This window comes from Scyliorhinus torazame, chromosome 13, assembly GCF_047496885.1.
Source record: "Scyliorhinus torazame isolate Kashiwa2021f chromosome 13, sScyTor2.1, whole genome shotgun sequence".
NCBI classification, from domain to species: domain Eukaryota; kingdom Metazoa; phylum Chordata; class Chondrichthyes; order Carcharhiniformes; family Scyliorhinidae; genus Scyliorhinus; species Scyliorhinus torazame.
The window spans coordinates 228,588,687-228,604,786 of record NC_092719.1 but is presented as its reverse complement, the minus strand read 5'-3'; the positions used below and the strand labels follow the sequence as shown (position 1 = coordinate 228,604,786).

Genomic DNA, 16,100 nt, shown 5'->3' with positions numbered 1-16,100 from the left:
AAGAGTTTCCACTCAATATTTGGGAAGTTGAAGTCACCCATGACTACTACCCTGTGACTTCTGCTCCTTTCCAAAATCTGTTTCCCAATCTGTTCCTCCACATCTCTGCTGCTATTAGGGGGCCTATAGAAAACTCCTAACAAGGTGAGTGCTCCTTTCCGATTTCTGACATCAACCCATACTACCTCAGTAGGCAGATCCTCCTCGAACTGCCTTTCTGCAGCTGTCATACTATCTCTAATTAACAATGCCACCCCCACCCCCCACCTCTTTTACCACACTCCCTAATCTTATTGAAACATCTATAAACAGGAACCTCCAACAACCATTTCTGCCCCTCTTCTATCCAAGTTTCCGTGATGGCCACAACATCATAGTCCCAAGTACCAATCCATGCCTTAAGTTCACCCACCTTATTCCTGATGCTTCTTGCGTTGAAGTATACACACCTTCAACCCATCTCCGTGCCTGCAAGTACTCTCCTTTGTCAGTGTTCCCTTCCCCACTGCCTCATTACATGCTTTAGCATCCTGAATATTGGCTCCCTTCGTTGCTGGACTACAAATCCGGTTCCCATTCCCCTGCCAAATTAGTTTAAACCCTCCCGAAGAGTACTAGAAAACGTCCCTCCCAGGATATTGGTGCCCCTCTGGTTCAGATGCAACCCGTCCTGCTTGTACAGGTCCCACCTTCCCCAGAATGCACTCCAATTATCCAAATACCTGAAGCCCTCCCTCCTACACCATTCCTGCAGCCACGTGTTCAGCTGCACTCTCTCCCTATTCCTAGCCTCGCTATCACGTGGCACCGGCAACAAACCAGAGATGACAACTCTGTCTGTCCTGGCTTTTAACTTCCAGCCTAACTCCCTAAACTCGTTTATTACCCCCACACCCCTTTTCCTGCCTATGTCGTTGGTACCAATGTGCACCACGACTTCTGGCTGTTCCCCCTCCCCCTTAAGGATCCTGAAGACACGCTCCGAGACATCCCTGGCCCTGGCACCCAGGAGGCAACATACCTTCCGGGAGTCTCGCACGCGACCACAGAATCTCCTATCTATTCCCCTAACCATTGAATCTCCTATTACTATTGCTTTTCTATTCTTCCCCCTTCCCTTCTGAGCCCCAGATCCAGACTCAGTGCCAGAGACCTGGCCGCTAGGGCCTTCCCCCGGTAGGTCATCCCCCCCAACAGCATCCAAAACGGTATACTTGTTTTGAAGGGGAACGGCCACGAGGGATCCCTGCACTGTCTGCCTGTTCGTTTTCTTCCCCCTGACTGTAACCCAGCTACTCTTGTCCTGTACCTTGGGTGTGGTTACCTCCCTGTAACTCTTCTCTATAACCCCCTCTGCCTCCCGGATGATCCGAAGTTCATCCAGCTCCAGTTCCCTAACACAGTCTCTGAGGAGCTGGAGTTGGGTGCACTTCCCGCAGGTATAGTCAGCGGGGACACCGGTGGTATCCCTCACCACCCACATCCTACAGGACGAGCATGCAACTGCCCTAGCCTCCATCCCCTCTTACCTTACAGAATATAGCTGCCCTGTGGACCAACTGGAAATCCGCCCTCCGACTCTGCTCCCAGTCAGCTACACTCTCTTGTAAACTCCCGGCTCACTTCACGCTCTGAGGAAATGAAAGGAGCACCTTGCTCCCTCTTCACCTTACTCCCTCAGTCACCAAACTCTCACTATAGCACTCAAATGCACCCAAAATCAGCACTCAGTGCAAACAAAGACTGCACTGTAGCTGGCTCACTTTCTACTGTGAATCTAGCCTCTGAAAAATGACCTAACCCAATTAACTAATAAACAAGCTCCAGCTGCAAGTAGCTACAAGTAGAACCTTTGTTTAAAGCTGATTGAACATTCACCTTCTTCTAAACAAACAACTTGTAGATGAATGCTCCACCGTCTCCTGCCTAATCCCCAACCTTACCTGCCCCACCTTCTGTCCTCCCACCCCTCTGCCTGAGGTGGGAGTGGGACCACTGGGGCTGCGGCAAAATACGTTTTTCAGGCCCCAGCAGGGCTGAAGAGCGTCGTCCGCCTGCCTTTCTACCACCTGTGGCGGGAGTGGGGCAGCTTTGGACATTACCTTGGGCCCCTCCAAGGCTGAAGAACGCTGCCCCACTGTTCTACAGCGCCCTCCCTTGTGGCACCTGTGCTTAGGGTGTCATGTCCCTACCTCCCTTATCCTTTCATTGTCTTACGCACGGCCGGGTCGTACCGGGGTGGGCATGGCCAGCACCTCTGGGGCATCCTCTACTCTGCCAGGGGCAGGGTGGCCAAGCACTTATGCGGGGGTGGCATTCTCTCGACCTTCCGCTGCTTCCACGGCCCCCACGCCCTTCCGCCTACTAACGCGGCAAATGGGGGTAAAGTGCTATGCCCACCCCACCATGACCATCGAGGCGTGCACCCGTGCGATGGCCGGGGTTGTCGGCCCCTCGGCCATCGTAGCCGACTCCCGGATGTACGGCAAGGCCGTTTTTTTCCTGCGGGACGAGCAGGCGGTCCACCGGCCCCTGGAAAGGGGGCTCAGGGTGGGCGGGACACACGTGGTGGTGGACCCGCTGGAGGCCACTGCTGAGTATGTCGTCCTTTCCAACTTCCCGCCCTCCCTCCCCACCGAGCTCCTCCTCCCCCATCTCAACCTACTGGGGGAGATCAGGTCCGGGGTGGCACTACTGACGCTCGGCCTTCGGGACCCCTCCCTCTACCATGTATACTCCTTCCGGCATCAGGTTTTCACCCGGGAGGAGGTCACGGAGGGAGGTTTTGTGGTCTCCCACCAAGCGGAGGACCACAGGGTGTTCTGGTCAGCGGATGGCATGCGGTGCCTGCCTGCAAAGGGCTGGGGCATCTCCGCCGCAACTGCCCCACCCTGACAGCCGGCAATACCACCTCCACGGCGGCCGTGGCTGGCACTGCCCCCCTCTCCTCCTCCTCGTCTACCCAGCAGCTGGCCCCCGATAACACCACAGCTGCTGGCGGGGGGGGGGGGGGGGGGGGGGAGAACCTCCGCTGGAACAGCGGAAAACAAAAAAAGGCAAACAGCGGCGGCACGGCGATTAGACCGGGCGGTCCCGGCCGCTGTCCCCGTGCCTGTCCCGACCAGCTCAGCAGCCGCAGCCTCGTCTCAGGACGCCGCCTCCCTGGAACAACCAGAGGGGCCCGAGGAGACCACCAACCGGGCTCCAGAGGGAGACGGGGATCCTGCACCCGGCCCTGAGCTGGTCAGCGTTTCATTGTCACCTCCAGTCTCCGCTGCCCCGCAACAACCCGAGGTGCCTGGATTGACCACCGACTGGGCTGCAGGGGGCGGCGGTGACATTGCGTATGGTCCCGAGGTGGAGGAGGATCCAACCTCCTCGCGATTCCAGGGGCCGGGCGATGTGGGGGAGGGAAACGCTGCCGAAGGCTTTCCAGAAATGGAGGCCGTGCAGCAGGGTGATCCCGAGCCACCCCCTTCCCACAAGCGCCATCTGTCCGGGCAGGAGGGTGGATCTTGCTGCCCCCTCCCCGGGTGAGGGGGGGGTGGGTGTCTCCAGTGTTCGTCCCCATCCCCCTAACACCCAGTCCCATGTAAAGAACTAAGAGAAGCAAGGCCAGGGAGGCCTTCGAGGCCCCCTAAACCATTTGAGCTGCTGTCGTCCCCCGAGCAGGTAGGCCCGGGGTCGGGCAGAGATGTGACCCCCGAGGGCTCATTCCGCCCATTGGAGTTTTACTCTCCGTTCGCCTCCTTTTGTTTGTTGCTGGAGGTCGGCGGCAGCCACCAGAGCTCGTATATATTCGGGTCGTGGGTGGGCGACGGCGAGGAAGGCTCCCCGCTCACCATAACCGTGCAGACGATATGAGGGGGCCCAGGTTCCATCCCGGAGCTGTTCCCGGGGCTTTTCCCGGGTCTCTCCGAGAGCCCGGCAACGACGGTGGAGGCGGGGCCGGAGCCGCTGCCGCCCACGGACCCTGAATCGCGGGGGGAGCCTGCGAGGGACCCGCTCTAGGACGATCCTGGGGGTGGGATCGACTCGGGGCTGGGGCTAGCCGGTGGGTCCATGTTGCCCGTCACACTCCATGTGGCGGGGGACTCGGGCTCAGGTGGTGACTGTTCGGAGGACGAAGGCTGCTCGGTGACGAGTGAGGAGGAGTATTTAGGCGCTCTCTGCAGTGAGGCAGAGGGCACCCTCACACCCAGCACCGAGTTTCCCCTCATCTCCTCGGGAGAACTCCGGATATTTTTGAATAAACATCGTGGTCACCAGGACTGTGTGCGGCTGGCCCTGGACAGCTGGGGAATTCTGGGGCTGCTCCTCGAGTCCGCCCGCACCTATGCCAGAGAGGTGCGGGATTTCGATCAGGACCAGGGGGAGCAGCGCCAAGCTGTTCTGTTCCCTGCGTGACTCCTGAGGGAGTTGAACCTCCACTCCCTCTGTGCACTGAGGTGATTGGTGACGGATACACACCACTACTGACATGGAGGTAACCATAGCCAGCCTCATCATCAACGGCAGCAAGGGCACACATCGCCGTTTCCAGCTCTTCTCTCTCCTTCGGGACGGAAAGTACGGGGTATGCTTCCTGCAGGAAACCCAGGCCATTCCGGGTGACTAAGCTCAGTAGACCCTGGAGTGGCAAGGAGGAGTCTTCATGAGTCACTTGGCCCCACGTTCGGGCGGGGTGGCTATCTTGTTGGCTCCACATTTTTAGCCGGTGATCTTGGGGGTCAAGGAGCCAGTGCACTGAACAGTCCGCGACGGGGATGTGGTGCTTCACTTTGTGAATGTCTACGCTCCCCTGGTCGGGCCGCAGCAGGCGACTTTCTACGAAAAAGGTGTCCACTCTTCAAGGCACCATCTCGGTGGGCGAGTGCATCGTCCTGGGAGGGGATTTAAATTGCACACTCCAGGACAAGGACCGTCGAGGAGTCCAGCGCAGCTCGCCGGCGGTGGTGAAGTTGAGGGACCTGGACGACGTCTGGCGGACTCTCCATCCTGAATTGCGGGTGTGCACCTTCGTGCGCCCTCCGTTCAGAGCGTCCAGAATCGACCGTCTTTATATTTCCAAGACATACTTGCCCAGCGATCCGACGGCCTCTGTGGAGCAGATGCCGTGCTCGGACCACCACCTGGTGTGGGCGGGGCTCGCCCCGTCCCGCGCTCAGACACGGTCCGCGTACTGGCACTTTAACAACCTGCTGCTGGAGGACGAGCGGTTCCTGGACTCGTTTCGCCGTTTCTGGGCAGGCTGGAGAAGGAAGCGGGGTGGCTTCCCCTCCTGGAGGCTATGGTGGGACGTGGGCAAGACTCACGTCCGCGCCTTCTGTCAGGGGTACACAAAGGGGTCTACGGCAGGGCGGAACTCCACGATCGCCAAATTGGCTGAGGAACTCTTCGATCTAGAGTCACGTCTTGCTCAGCCCGAAGGGCACGCTCCGGGACCTGCAACTTGCCGGGTCCCGCAGCCTCCTGACGCTGGAAAGGGGACGTGGGGCCCGTCGGCAGATTTCTACGCTGCTGGCCGACAATGGGTCCCTCGTCTCGGATCCGGAGGGGGTCAGGACCCTGATTAGGGACTTTTATTCCGACATCTTCTCTCCGGATCCGTCCAGCGAGGATGCTTGCAGAGTTCTGTGGGAGGACCTGCCGCAGGTCGGCCTAGAGGGCGCCGAGAGGCTCGATCAAATCATCAACCTCCAAGAGCTGACTGGCACCCTGGACAGCTTGTCACGGGGCAAAACTCCAGGGCTAGACGGGCTGACCGTTGAGTTCTTCAGGACGTTCTGGGACGTCCTGGGGAGCGACTATGCGGGGATCCTGGGGGAATGTATCGCGACCGGGGAGATGCCCCTTCATGGCGCAGGGCCGTCATTGCCCTGCTGCCCAAGAACATGGAACACAGAAGGGGGATCTCCGCCTACTTAAAAACTGGCGACCGGTCTCCCTCCTCAGCACGGACTACAAAATCTTTGCCAAGGCGATGTCTTTACGCCTTGGCCCCGTGCTGGACCACATGGTTCACCCTGACCAGAACTACACAGTCCCGGACCGAACCATTTATCTGCAGCGATACCTGTACGTTGAGCCTCCTCCACGATTGTGTGCCCTGGCGACGTATTTCTTCTGTCAGGTGCACGGCCTGAACTACAACGTGCAGCTCCTCTTCGTTGACCGGAATGGTCTTCGGAACTCTTTGTTGGCGCTGCCCGTCTTGTACCAGGACCTTCTCAAAGTCTGGAACACGGTCGCCACGCACTGCAGCTCTACCCCGTCAGGAGGAGTGGCTGTCGTAAGGGAGCCGCTGCTCAGGAATCCGCACCTCCGCCAATAGCCATTCAGGTGGCTGGCGGAGCGGAGGGCTGTGGATGCAGGGGTGACCAGGATCGGGGACGTGCTGGGTGGCGGAAGGGCGGGCTGGATGACACTCTACGAGCTTGCCAGGCGCGGAGCGGTGTCTGTCCGGTGCGCGGCCAATGATATCCAAGGCCTCAAAGCGGCCGTGCTCGGTCCCGCGGGCACACTGGAGCTAGAGACGGCGTGTTGCGCGGTGGCATCCCGTCTAAGTGGACCCCTGCTCGGACGGAATTCCACATTGGTCCCAAACCCCGGAACCCCCCCCCGGGTGCTGGTGACCCATAGCCCCAGCCGCCTCGCGGAAATACCCTTTGTGCATGGAGGGGTTTCCTGTACGGCCTGCTGTTGCACGCCTTCGACCTCCTTGTCCTCGCCCGCTGCCCGGACACACCTTGGCATGCTTTGTTGCGATCCGGCAGCGGAGGTCCCCACTGGAGGTCCCTCTACGGAGGTGTCCTCCCCATAAAACTGGGGGACCTGGGGTGGAGCGTGCTGCGCATGGCAGTGCCATGCAACTATCGTTTGAATCACTTCACGGCTCTGCCAGAGACCTGCCACTTTTGCGGCCTGGTGGAGACCGTGGAGCATGTTTATGTTGTCAGTTCTAGGCTGCACCCCCTTTTTGGTTTCTTGACAACGTTGCTGTTGAGGTTTTCTTTGCACTTCAGCCCCACGTTCCTGATCTATGGACATCCAGGTGGCATTTATCAAACGTCTTTTGAAAATCTCTACATAACAGTGTCAGGGTTCTTCCTCTTCTCTTATTTCCCGTTTGTTTTATTTTTGCTGTTACATTTTTGAACCATAGATGATTTATGAAAATGAAAATCGCTTATTGTCACAAGTTGGCTTCAAATGAAATTACTGTGAAAAGCCCCTAGTCGCCACATTTCGGCGCCTGTTCAGGGAGGCTGGTACGGGAATTGAACCCAGGCTGCTGGCCTGCCTTGGTCTGCTTTAAAAGCCAGCTATTTAGCCCAGTGTACTGAACCTGAACACATGTCTTTAATAAGGTGGCCTGTGCCTTTAATTTGAGCAGAAGGCTGTGCTGTTTTAGATGGACAACAGTGATGACTTGATTGATTTAAGCGGCTGGTGGCAAATGAATTGGCCTAAGAGGCTGTGCTCTGCCATGTAACAGGTGGTTATTTGTTCTGCTCCCAAAGAAAGGGTTCAGAGATCTAAAGAGGTTGCAGTTTTGCTTTTGGCAGCTAAGGGAGAAAACTCTCTTTAGGCATGGGCTGATGTGAAGCCAAGAGACCTCTCCTGCAAAAGGCATAAGATCAACTGTTGAGCTCCAAAGAAGTTCATTACATGCTGCAGGCCAGAGACTTTAAACCACACTCAAACTGTGAAGAGAGTGCACTGAAGAACTCATCATCTGAAGCAAGAATGCTTATCTTTTCTACCTTCATCTTTATTATTATTACCCCTTTCCACCCCTCTGTGTTTGTGTCTTGTGAGTGTGTGTGTGTGTGTGTGTGTGTGTGTGGATAGAGGCTTGGGCAGTTAAAGGGGGAGTCAGGTATTAGCACGGCGTTAATTAGCTGTATTTACCGCTGATTTCATATTTTTTCTTGTTATAAATAAACAATAATTGTGTTTCAACTTACAAACCCAGTAACTGTAATTATTCGGCAGCCAAGGGCCAAACATTTCGGGGAATTTTAGAAGAATTATTGGTTAATTCACTTATGTTGTGACTCCGGGGCGCGTGGGGTTGGAATTGACTGCACACTTTCCCAGAGCAGCTAACAACATCAACTGCATTACCCTCATCAACCCTCTCCCTCACTCCCTCATCAACCCTCTCCCTCACTCCCTCATCAACCCTCTCCCTCACTGCCTCATCAACCCTCTCCCTCACTCCCTCATCAACCCTCTCCCTCACTCCCTCATCAACCCTCTCCCTCACTCCCTCATCAACCCTCTCCCTCGCTCCCTCATCAACCCTCTCCCTCACCCCCTCATCAACCCTCTCCCTCACTCCCTCATCAACCCTCTCCCTCACTCCCTCATCAACCCTCTCCCTCACTCCCTCATCAACCCTCTCCCTCACTCCCTCATCAACCCTCTCCCTCACTCCCTCATCAACCCTCTCCCTCACTCCCTCATCAACCCTCTCCCTCACTCCCTCATCAACCCTCTCCCTCACTCCCTCATCAACCCTCTCCCTCACTCCCTCATCAACCCTCTCCCTCACTCCCTCATCAACCCTCTCCCTCATCAACCCTCTCCCTCACTCCCTCATCAACCCTCTCCCTCACTCCCTCATCAACCCTCTCCCTCACTCCCTCATCAACCCTCTCCCTCATCAACCCTCTCCCTCACTCCCTCATCAACCCTCTCCCTCATCAACCCTCTCCCTCACTCCCTCATCAACCCTCTCCCTCACTCCCTCATCAACCCTCTCCCTCACTCCCTCATCAACTCTCTCCCTCACTCCTTCATCAAGCCTCTCCCTCACTCCATGAAATAACTCAATCTGCCTTTCATAAACGTTTGCTGACTTTCATTTATTCACTCATTTTTCAAAATATCAAATAATTTTGTCTGGAGTAACATCTCTAAAGGTGTTTCCACTTTTGGGGTTAGGCTCACTAACGTGCTGTTACTGGGTTTATTATTTATTTTGTGGGGCCGGGTTTGCACCCGGGGTTTGTTGTTTGTTTCGTTGGGGGAGGGGGGGCAGAAAATGTTCTTTGGGGGCCGTTGAAGCAGATAAGTTGGGCTTTCCACAGGGAGGGAGGGGCCTGCAAAATGAGGCATCTGAATAATCAGAGACATAGGCGGACGCGGCCGGGGTCAGCATGGGTCAGCTGACTCACAGAAGCGTAATGGAGGGGGAGAGCCAGTGTCAAGCGGGGGTTTGGGATCAGGGGGCTGCTGGGGGGGGCAGTGGGATGCTGCTTTGCTGACAGAAAAGGAGCCAACATGGGGGAACAGAGGGAGAGTCGGGGGGGGGCTTCCAATGGGAGGGCTCGAGTAAGCGGGGACGCGGGCTCGTGGCTGGCCGAAAAAAGGAGATGGCTAGTCGGCAGGGGAGGAGTGGGATTAGCCCCCCATCCAGGCTGTTCACATGGAATATGTGGGGCCTGAATGGGCCAGTCAAGAGGGCTCGCGTGTTCTCGCACCTAGAGGGGTTAAAGGCAGACGTAGCCATGCTACAGGAGACGCACCTAAAACCTGCGGACCAAACAAGATTGAGAAAAGGGTGGGTGGGCCAGGTGTTCCATTCGGGGCTGGATTCAAAGACCAGAGGAGTAGCAATCCTGGTCAGCAAACGGGTGGCTTTTGAGGCAGGGAATATTGTGGCTGACAAGGGGGCAGATACATAATGGTTAGCGGGAAGCTGCAGGGGACTCAGGTGGTGCTAGTGAACATTTACGCCCCGAACTGGGACAACGTGGAATTTTTTGAGACGTACGCTAGGTAAAATTCCAGACTTAGACTCACACAATCTGATTATGGGGGGTGACTTTAACACAGTTATAGATCCTGTATTGGACCAGTCAAACCCCAGGTCGGGGAAGCGACCAGCAGCGGCTAAAGAACTGAGGGGATTCATGGAACAGGTGGGGGGCATAGACCCGTGGAGATTCGCCCGACCGAGGGCGAAGGAGTTCTCTTTCTTTTCCCATGTCCACAAGGTTTACTCCCGTATAGATATATTTGTGATGAGCAGTGCGTTAATCCCTAGGGTGGTGGGGACCGAATACTCGGCCATTGCAGTCTCCGATCATGCCCCGCACTGAGTGGATTTGCGTCTTGGGGAGGAGAGAGGTCAGCCCCCACTATGGAGGCGAGATGTGGGGCTGCTGGCAGATGATGAGGTTTGTGGGCGGATAAGGAGGAACATCAAAAAGTACCTGGAAACTAATGATACGGGGGAGGTAGCGGCGTCCACGGTGTGGGAGGCCCTGAAGGCAGTTATCAGAGGGAAGTTGATCTCTATGAGATCCCAGAGAAGAAAGAAAGAGTGGAGAGAGAGGCTAGTTGAAGTGATACTCAGAGTAGACAGGAGCTACGCGGAGACCCCCGTGGCGGGGCTACTGAAAGAGTGCCGGAGGTTGCAGTCGGAATTCGACCTGCTGACCACTGGGAAGGCGGTAGCACAGCTGAGGAAGGCCAAAGGGGCTGTCTATGAATACGGGGAGAAAGCGAGTAGAATGCTGGCGCACCAACATCGCAAGACGGAGGCGGCCAGGGAAATTGGGGAAATACGGGCTAAGGAGGGCAACACGGTCATAGACCCAGAGGGGGTGAACAAAGTCTTTAGGGCGTTCTACGGTAAATTGTATGAGTCAGAGCCCCCACCGGGAGGGGAGGGGATGAGGCAATTCATGGACCAACTGAGGTTTCCAAAAGTGGAAGAGGATCTGGTGGAGGTACTGGGGGCCCAGACAGAGCTGGAGGAGATGGTAAAGAGTGTAGGGAACATGCAGTCGGGCAAGGCCCTGGGGCCGGACGGCTATCCTGTAGAATTCTATAAGAAATTTTAGGAGCTGCTAAGTCCACTCCTGCTAAGGATCTTTAATGAGGCCAAAGAGAGAGGGACCCTCCCCCCAACAATGTCACAGGCTTCGATTTCACTCATCCTCAAACGAGAGAAAGATCCGCTACAGTGTGGATCTTATAGACCGATATCACTCCTGAACGTAGACGCCAAACTGCTGACCTAGATCTTGGCTGCTAGAATGGAGGACTGTATCCCTGGGGAGATAGGGGAGGATCAGACAGGCTCCGTCAAGGGCAGGCAATTGAACTCCAATGTACGGAGGCTGCTAAATATCATCATGATGCCCTCAGAGGGAGGGGAGGCAGAAGTGGTGGCGGCAATAGACGCGGAGAAAGCCTTTGACCGTGTGGAATGGGAGTACCTGTGGGAAGGCTAAGAAGGTTCGGATTCGGTGAGGGGTTCATAGGTTCGGTCCAGCTACTCTATCAGGCCCCCGTAGCAAGTGTGTGCACGAACAGGGTGAGGTCGGAATACTTTAGGCTCCACCGGGGGACGAGACAGGGATGCCCCCTCTCCCCGTTATTATTCGCCCTTGCGATAGAGCCGCCGGCTATAGCGCTGCGGACTTCAAAGAACTGGCAGGGGTTGGTTCGGGGGGGCGGGGAGTAAGGGGCATCGGGTCTCGTTTTACGCGGATGATTTGCTCCTGTACATCTCGGACCCACTAGAGAGGATGGGGGAGGTCATGCAGATTCTGAGGGACTTTGGCAATTTCTCGGGGTAGAAGCTAAACGAGAAGAAAAGCGAGATGTTGGTGGTCCAAGCTAAGGGGCAGGAAAAGAGACTGGGAGAGCTTCCGTTGAAAATGGTCGAGAAGAGCTTTCGGTACTAGGGATACAGGTGGCTCGAAAGTGGGATGCCCTCCACAAGCTTAATCTATCTTGGCTGGTAGAGCAGGTGGAGGGGGACTTCAAAAGGTGGGACATGTTCCCGCTATCTTTAGCAGGGATGGTGCAGGCCGTTAAGATGACGGTTCTCCCCAGATTCCTGTCCGTCTTCCAGTGCCTTCCCATCTTCATCCCAAAGTCCTTCTTTAAGCGGGTGAACAAGATCATCTCGGGATTCGTATGGGTAAATAAGACCCCACGAGTAAAGAGACTGTACCTGGAGTGCAGTCGGGGGGGGGGGGGGGGGGGGGGGGTGGCGCTGCCGTACTTTTGCAGCTACTACTGGGCGGCTAACATAGCCATGCTTAGGGAATGGGCATTGGGGAGGGTTCGACGTGGGAGCGGTTAGAGACGGCCTCATGCAAAGGTACCAGCCTAGGGGCACTTGTAACAGCACCTCTGCCGTTCCCGCCGGCCAGCTACTCCGGTGGTGGCGGCGGCATTAAAGATCTGGGGTCAGTGGAGAAGGCACGGGGGGTAGAAGGAGCCTCAGTCTGGACCCCGATACGCAACAATCACAGATTTGTCCCGGGCAAGATAGACGGAGGGTTTCAAAGCTGGCATAGGGCAGGCATTAAAAGGATGAGGGACCTGTTCATAGACGGGACCTTCCCCAGCCTGAAAGCGCTGGAGGAGAAATTCAGCTTGCCCGCTGGAAATGCTTTCAGTTACCTTCAGGTACGCGCCTTTCTCAAAAAACAGGTGCTACCTGTTCATTTCCGCTGCTACCCCCACGCAGGATACAGGATAGGGTGGTCTCTGGCACCTGGGTAGGGGAGGGGAAGGTGTCGGACATCTACCAGGATCTTCAGGAGGCGGAGGAAGCCCCAATGGAGGAACTTAAGGGCAAATGGGAGGAGGAGCTAGGTGGGGAGCTGGATGCGGGCCTGTGGGCGGACACCCTAAACAGGGTCAATTCCTCTTCATGTGCCAGGCTTAGCTTAATCCAGTTTAAGGTGGTCCACCGGGCACACATGACAGCAACCAGGATGAGCAAGCTCTTTGGGGTTGAGGATAAATGTGCGAGGTGTGCGGGAAGCCCTGCAAGTCATGTCCATATGTTCTGGGCATGTCCGGCTCTTAAGGGATTCTGGCAGGGATTTGCTAAGGCAATGTCCAAGATCTTGGACACGCGGGTGGTGCTGAGTCCAGAGATAGCGATCTCAGTGTGTCAGACGATCCGGGAGTTCAGGAAGCGAAAGAGGCCGACGTCTTGGCCTTTGCCTCCCTGGTAGCCCGGAGACGGATCCTTAATGTGGAGGGACTCGAAGCCCCCGAGTGTAGAGACCTGGGTTAGTGACATGGCTGGGTTTCTCAGTCTCGAGAAAATAAAGTTTGCCTTGAGAGGGTCCATGACGGGTTTCTCTCGGAGGTGGCAGCCGTTGCTCGACTTTCTAGGAGAGCAGTAAATGTCAGCAGCAGCATCCCCGGGGGGGGGGGGGGGGGGATTGTTATGTAGTATTGTTCTTTTCTCTGTATATGTGGTTAACATTTATTTTGTTATGTTAATTGTTGCGTACGGTTATGCAAAAATATTGTGTTTTTGACAAAAATTTGAATAAAAATAATTTTTAAAAAAAGAATATTTTCTTTTTAAATAACCTTCTGTATTGAAGAAAGCTGCAACACACTTATATATATCAGTAAAGTAACTGGACCCTGAGACATCACAATACAGTGCAATACAGTACTTGTAGCAGCAACACATTACCTGCTTCTGGTGTCCAATGTCCTTCCCTCGCTCAAGCACTTTAACAAAGAAAACGTAGAAGCTCTCCTCAATGGGAAGGAAGAGAAATCTGGCCACCAGCGACCCCAGATTATTCACAATGTCATATACACCTGCACCAAAAATCCACAATTAGCAATCAACCCACCAAATGGAAATATGTTGTATTGTCTGTAGTCCCCTGAAGGCTGTGCTCAGCTTCAGGAAGAGTCTGTGAGACAGGAACAGGAACTGTGGCAAAGACAGACATTGGCTGGGGGGCAGTGAGATTCTGTGACATGTTTCTTTCTCCCCACCTCCACTGTTTCATGAAAACAGTAATCATTTCAGCTGCATGCAGTGGAGTTGGCATCTACACCAGTAAACAAGCATAAAATCAGGCTCCAGCCAATCTCAACAAGTGAGATTCGCTGTTCTTACACCATCACACCTTTCCTTTCAGGACTGCTCACCAACCTGACCCTCGATCGAGAGGGGCCCATTCCCCCCACTTCGACCCAGAGTGTGACTTAATGACCCATGAACAGTGCATGACACTGGGGCGCTGGGCCCTCTCCACACGGCACTTAGTTGCAACCCAAAATTATGCAATCAGCTCTGCCAACAGGGTTCACAAGCTCACTGCGATACCAGTGAGCCAAGCCGACACATTAGGAATACCCTCACTAAACAGAGGAGCATCATTGGACATAGTCATACTGTACAGAAGAGGGGTCTTCGGCACTGACAAAACTACACTAAATCTCCACTAATCCAACTTTTCAGTACTTGGCCCCAGCACTACAGTCCAGGTTTGTAATAAAACATGCAAAATTTAATTAGACAAACTGTTTCAAGAAAGTAAAGAACACACCTTGATCTCCAAAATTTAACACATTTAGAAAAGTCATGACATATCGTTCACCTGAAAGGGAAGCAAAATTTGAAGGGATTATTCACAGGCACCAGGATTATTCTGAAAGTGAATATATTCAGTTGTAGCAAGACATCTTTATCGCTGCACCCCTAACCCCAATAAAGGGCAACATGTCATTTGCCTTCCTAATTCCATATCCCATATGGATCAAAAGAACTGCTTCCTGTAGCTGCATACTAACTCTGTGTTCCTTCTATAGATCCAGACAAATCCCTCCAAACATCAACATTTACAAGTTTCGCACCTTTTAAAAATGATTCTGCTTTACTACTCTTACAGCAAGTGAATAACTTCACACATTCTCCAGCTGCCACCTTGTTGTCCACTTACTTAACCCACATATTCTCTTTGCAGCCTTATCGTGTTTTTAAAATTCATTTATCGGATGTGGGCATCGCTGTATGGGCCACCAATCAATGCCCGTCCCCAAATGCCCTCCATTTCAGAGGGCATTTGAGAGTCAACCACATTTAGCACACTGGGATAAACAGCTGGCTTGTAATGCAGAACAAGGCAGCAGCGCGGGTTCAATTCCCGTACCAGCCTCCCCGAACAGGCGCCGGAATGTGGAGACTAGGGGCTTTTCACAGTCACTTCATTGAAGCCTACTTGTGACAATACGTGATTATTATTATAATTATTGTATAATCTGGATCTGGAGTTGCATGTAAGCCAGACCAGGAAAGGACAGCAGATTTCCTTCCCCTGATGGGTTTTTACGACAATGGTCATCAGAATTTTATGGAATTCAAACTTCACCACCTGCCAAGGTGGGATCTGAACCCCAGTCCCCAGGTTGTCCTGTGTCTCTGGGTTACTCGTCCAGTGACGATATTACTACACCACCGCCTCCCCTGTCCTCCTCATAGCTTACATTCCCACATCGGGCAGCACAGTGGAACAGTGATTAACGCTTTTGCCTCACCGTGCCAGGATCCCAGGTTCGATTCTGACCCAGGCTGACTGTCTGTGGGGAGTTTGCATGTTCTCCCCGTGTCTACGTGGGTTTTCTGTAAAATTCTCAGGTTTAAAGTTCCAGCGATATCTCAGGGAGACGGAGGCTCCATCTGGTGGCCGGCGGTCAAAATTGAATTGACCTGAATCCCCTGTGTAAAGCTCCATCTGGTGGTCGAAGATCAGAATTGCACCAACCCAAATCTCTTGTATGAACCAATTCCCCAGAGGGTCGCATTTGGAGAAGACCGGCACCTACAGAAGCCACAACCTCAGCTGCGAGGATTCCTCTCAAATCTTTCCCTCCATTCCCGTTACTCTAACCCTTCTCCTATCTCTTCACTGTGTGTCTGGGTGGAGGGTGGGACGGGGATTTGGGAATAGGTAGAACAGTAGACCATAGTGCCAATTAATTCCTTTCTATGTTCACCTTTTATTCTTGTTATAAATAAACAGTTTGTTAATATTTTGCTTATAAATCTGATGACTGTAACTCATTGAAGCAGTCAGGGATTAAAGATCTTAGGAAAACACACATTGTTGGTTAATTCACTGATGTTGAGACTCGGGGGGGGGGGGGGGGGGGGCAGCTGACTGTGCCTCGCCCAGGGTGTCCTCACAATATGTTTCTAGCTGGAACAAGGTCATTTTATGAGTTTGATCATGTGACATATTGATGAGGTAATTGGTGGTTGGGGAGGGCCGGCAGTCAGCCTGTTCCAGAGGCTGTACAGACAA

At 54.1% G+C, this 16,100-nt stretch overlaps 1 protein-coding gene across 3 annotated transcripts in view; it reads right to left on the bottom strand.

Moving 5' to 3' along the window:
* rft1 (RFT1 homolog) overlaps nucleotides 1-16,100 on the bottom strand; it is a 131,729-nt gene that overhangs the window by 42,028 nt on the left and 73,601 nt on the right. For all 3 annotated transcript variants that reach the window (XM_072473149.1, XM_072473152.1, XM_072473151.1), the window contains 2 exons: nucleotides 14,346-14,396; nucleotides 13,475-13,605 (listed from right to left, as the gene is read on the bottom strand). In XM_072473149.1, coding sequence (XP_072329250.1) covers nucleotides 13,475-13,605; nucleotides 14,346-14,396 — 182 coding nt within the window. The remainder of the gene's footprint in view (nucleotides 1-13,474; nucleotides 13,606-14,345; nucleotides 14,397-16,100) is intronic.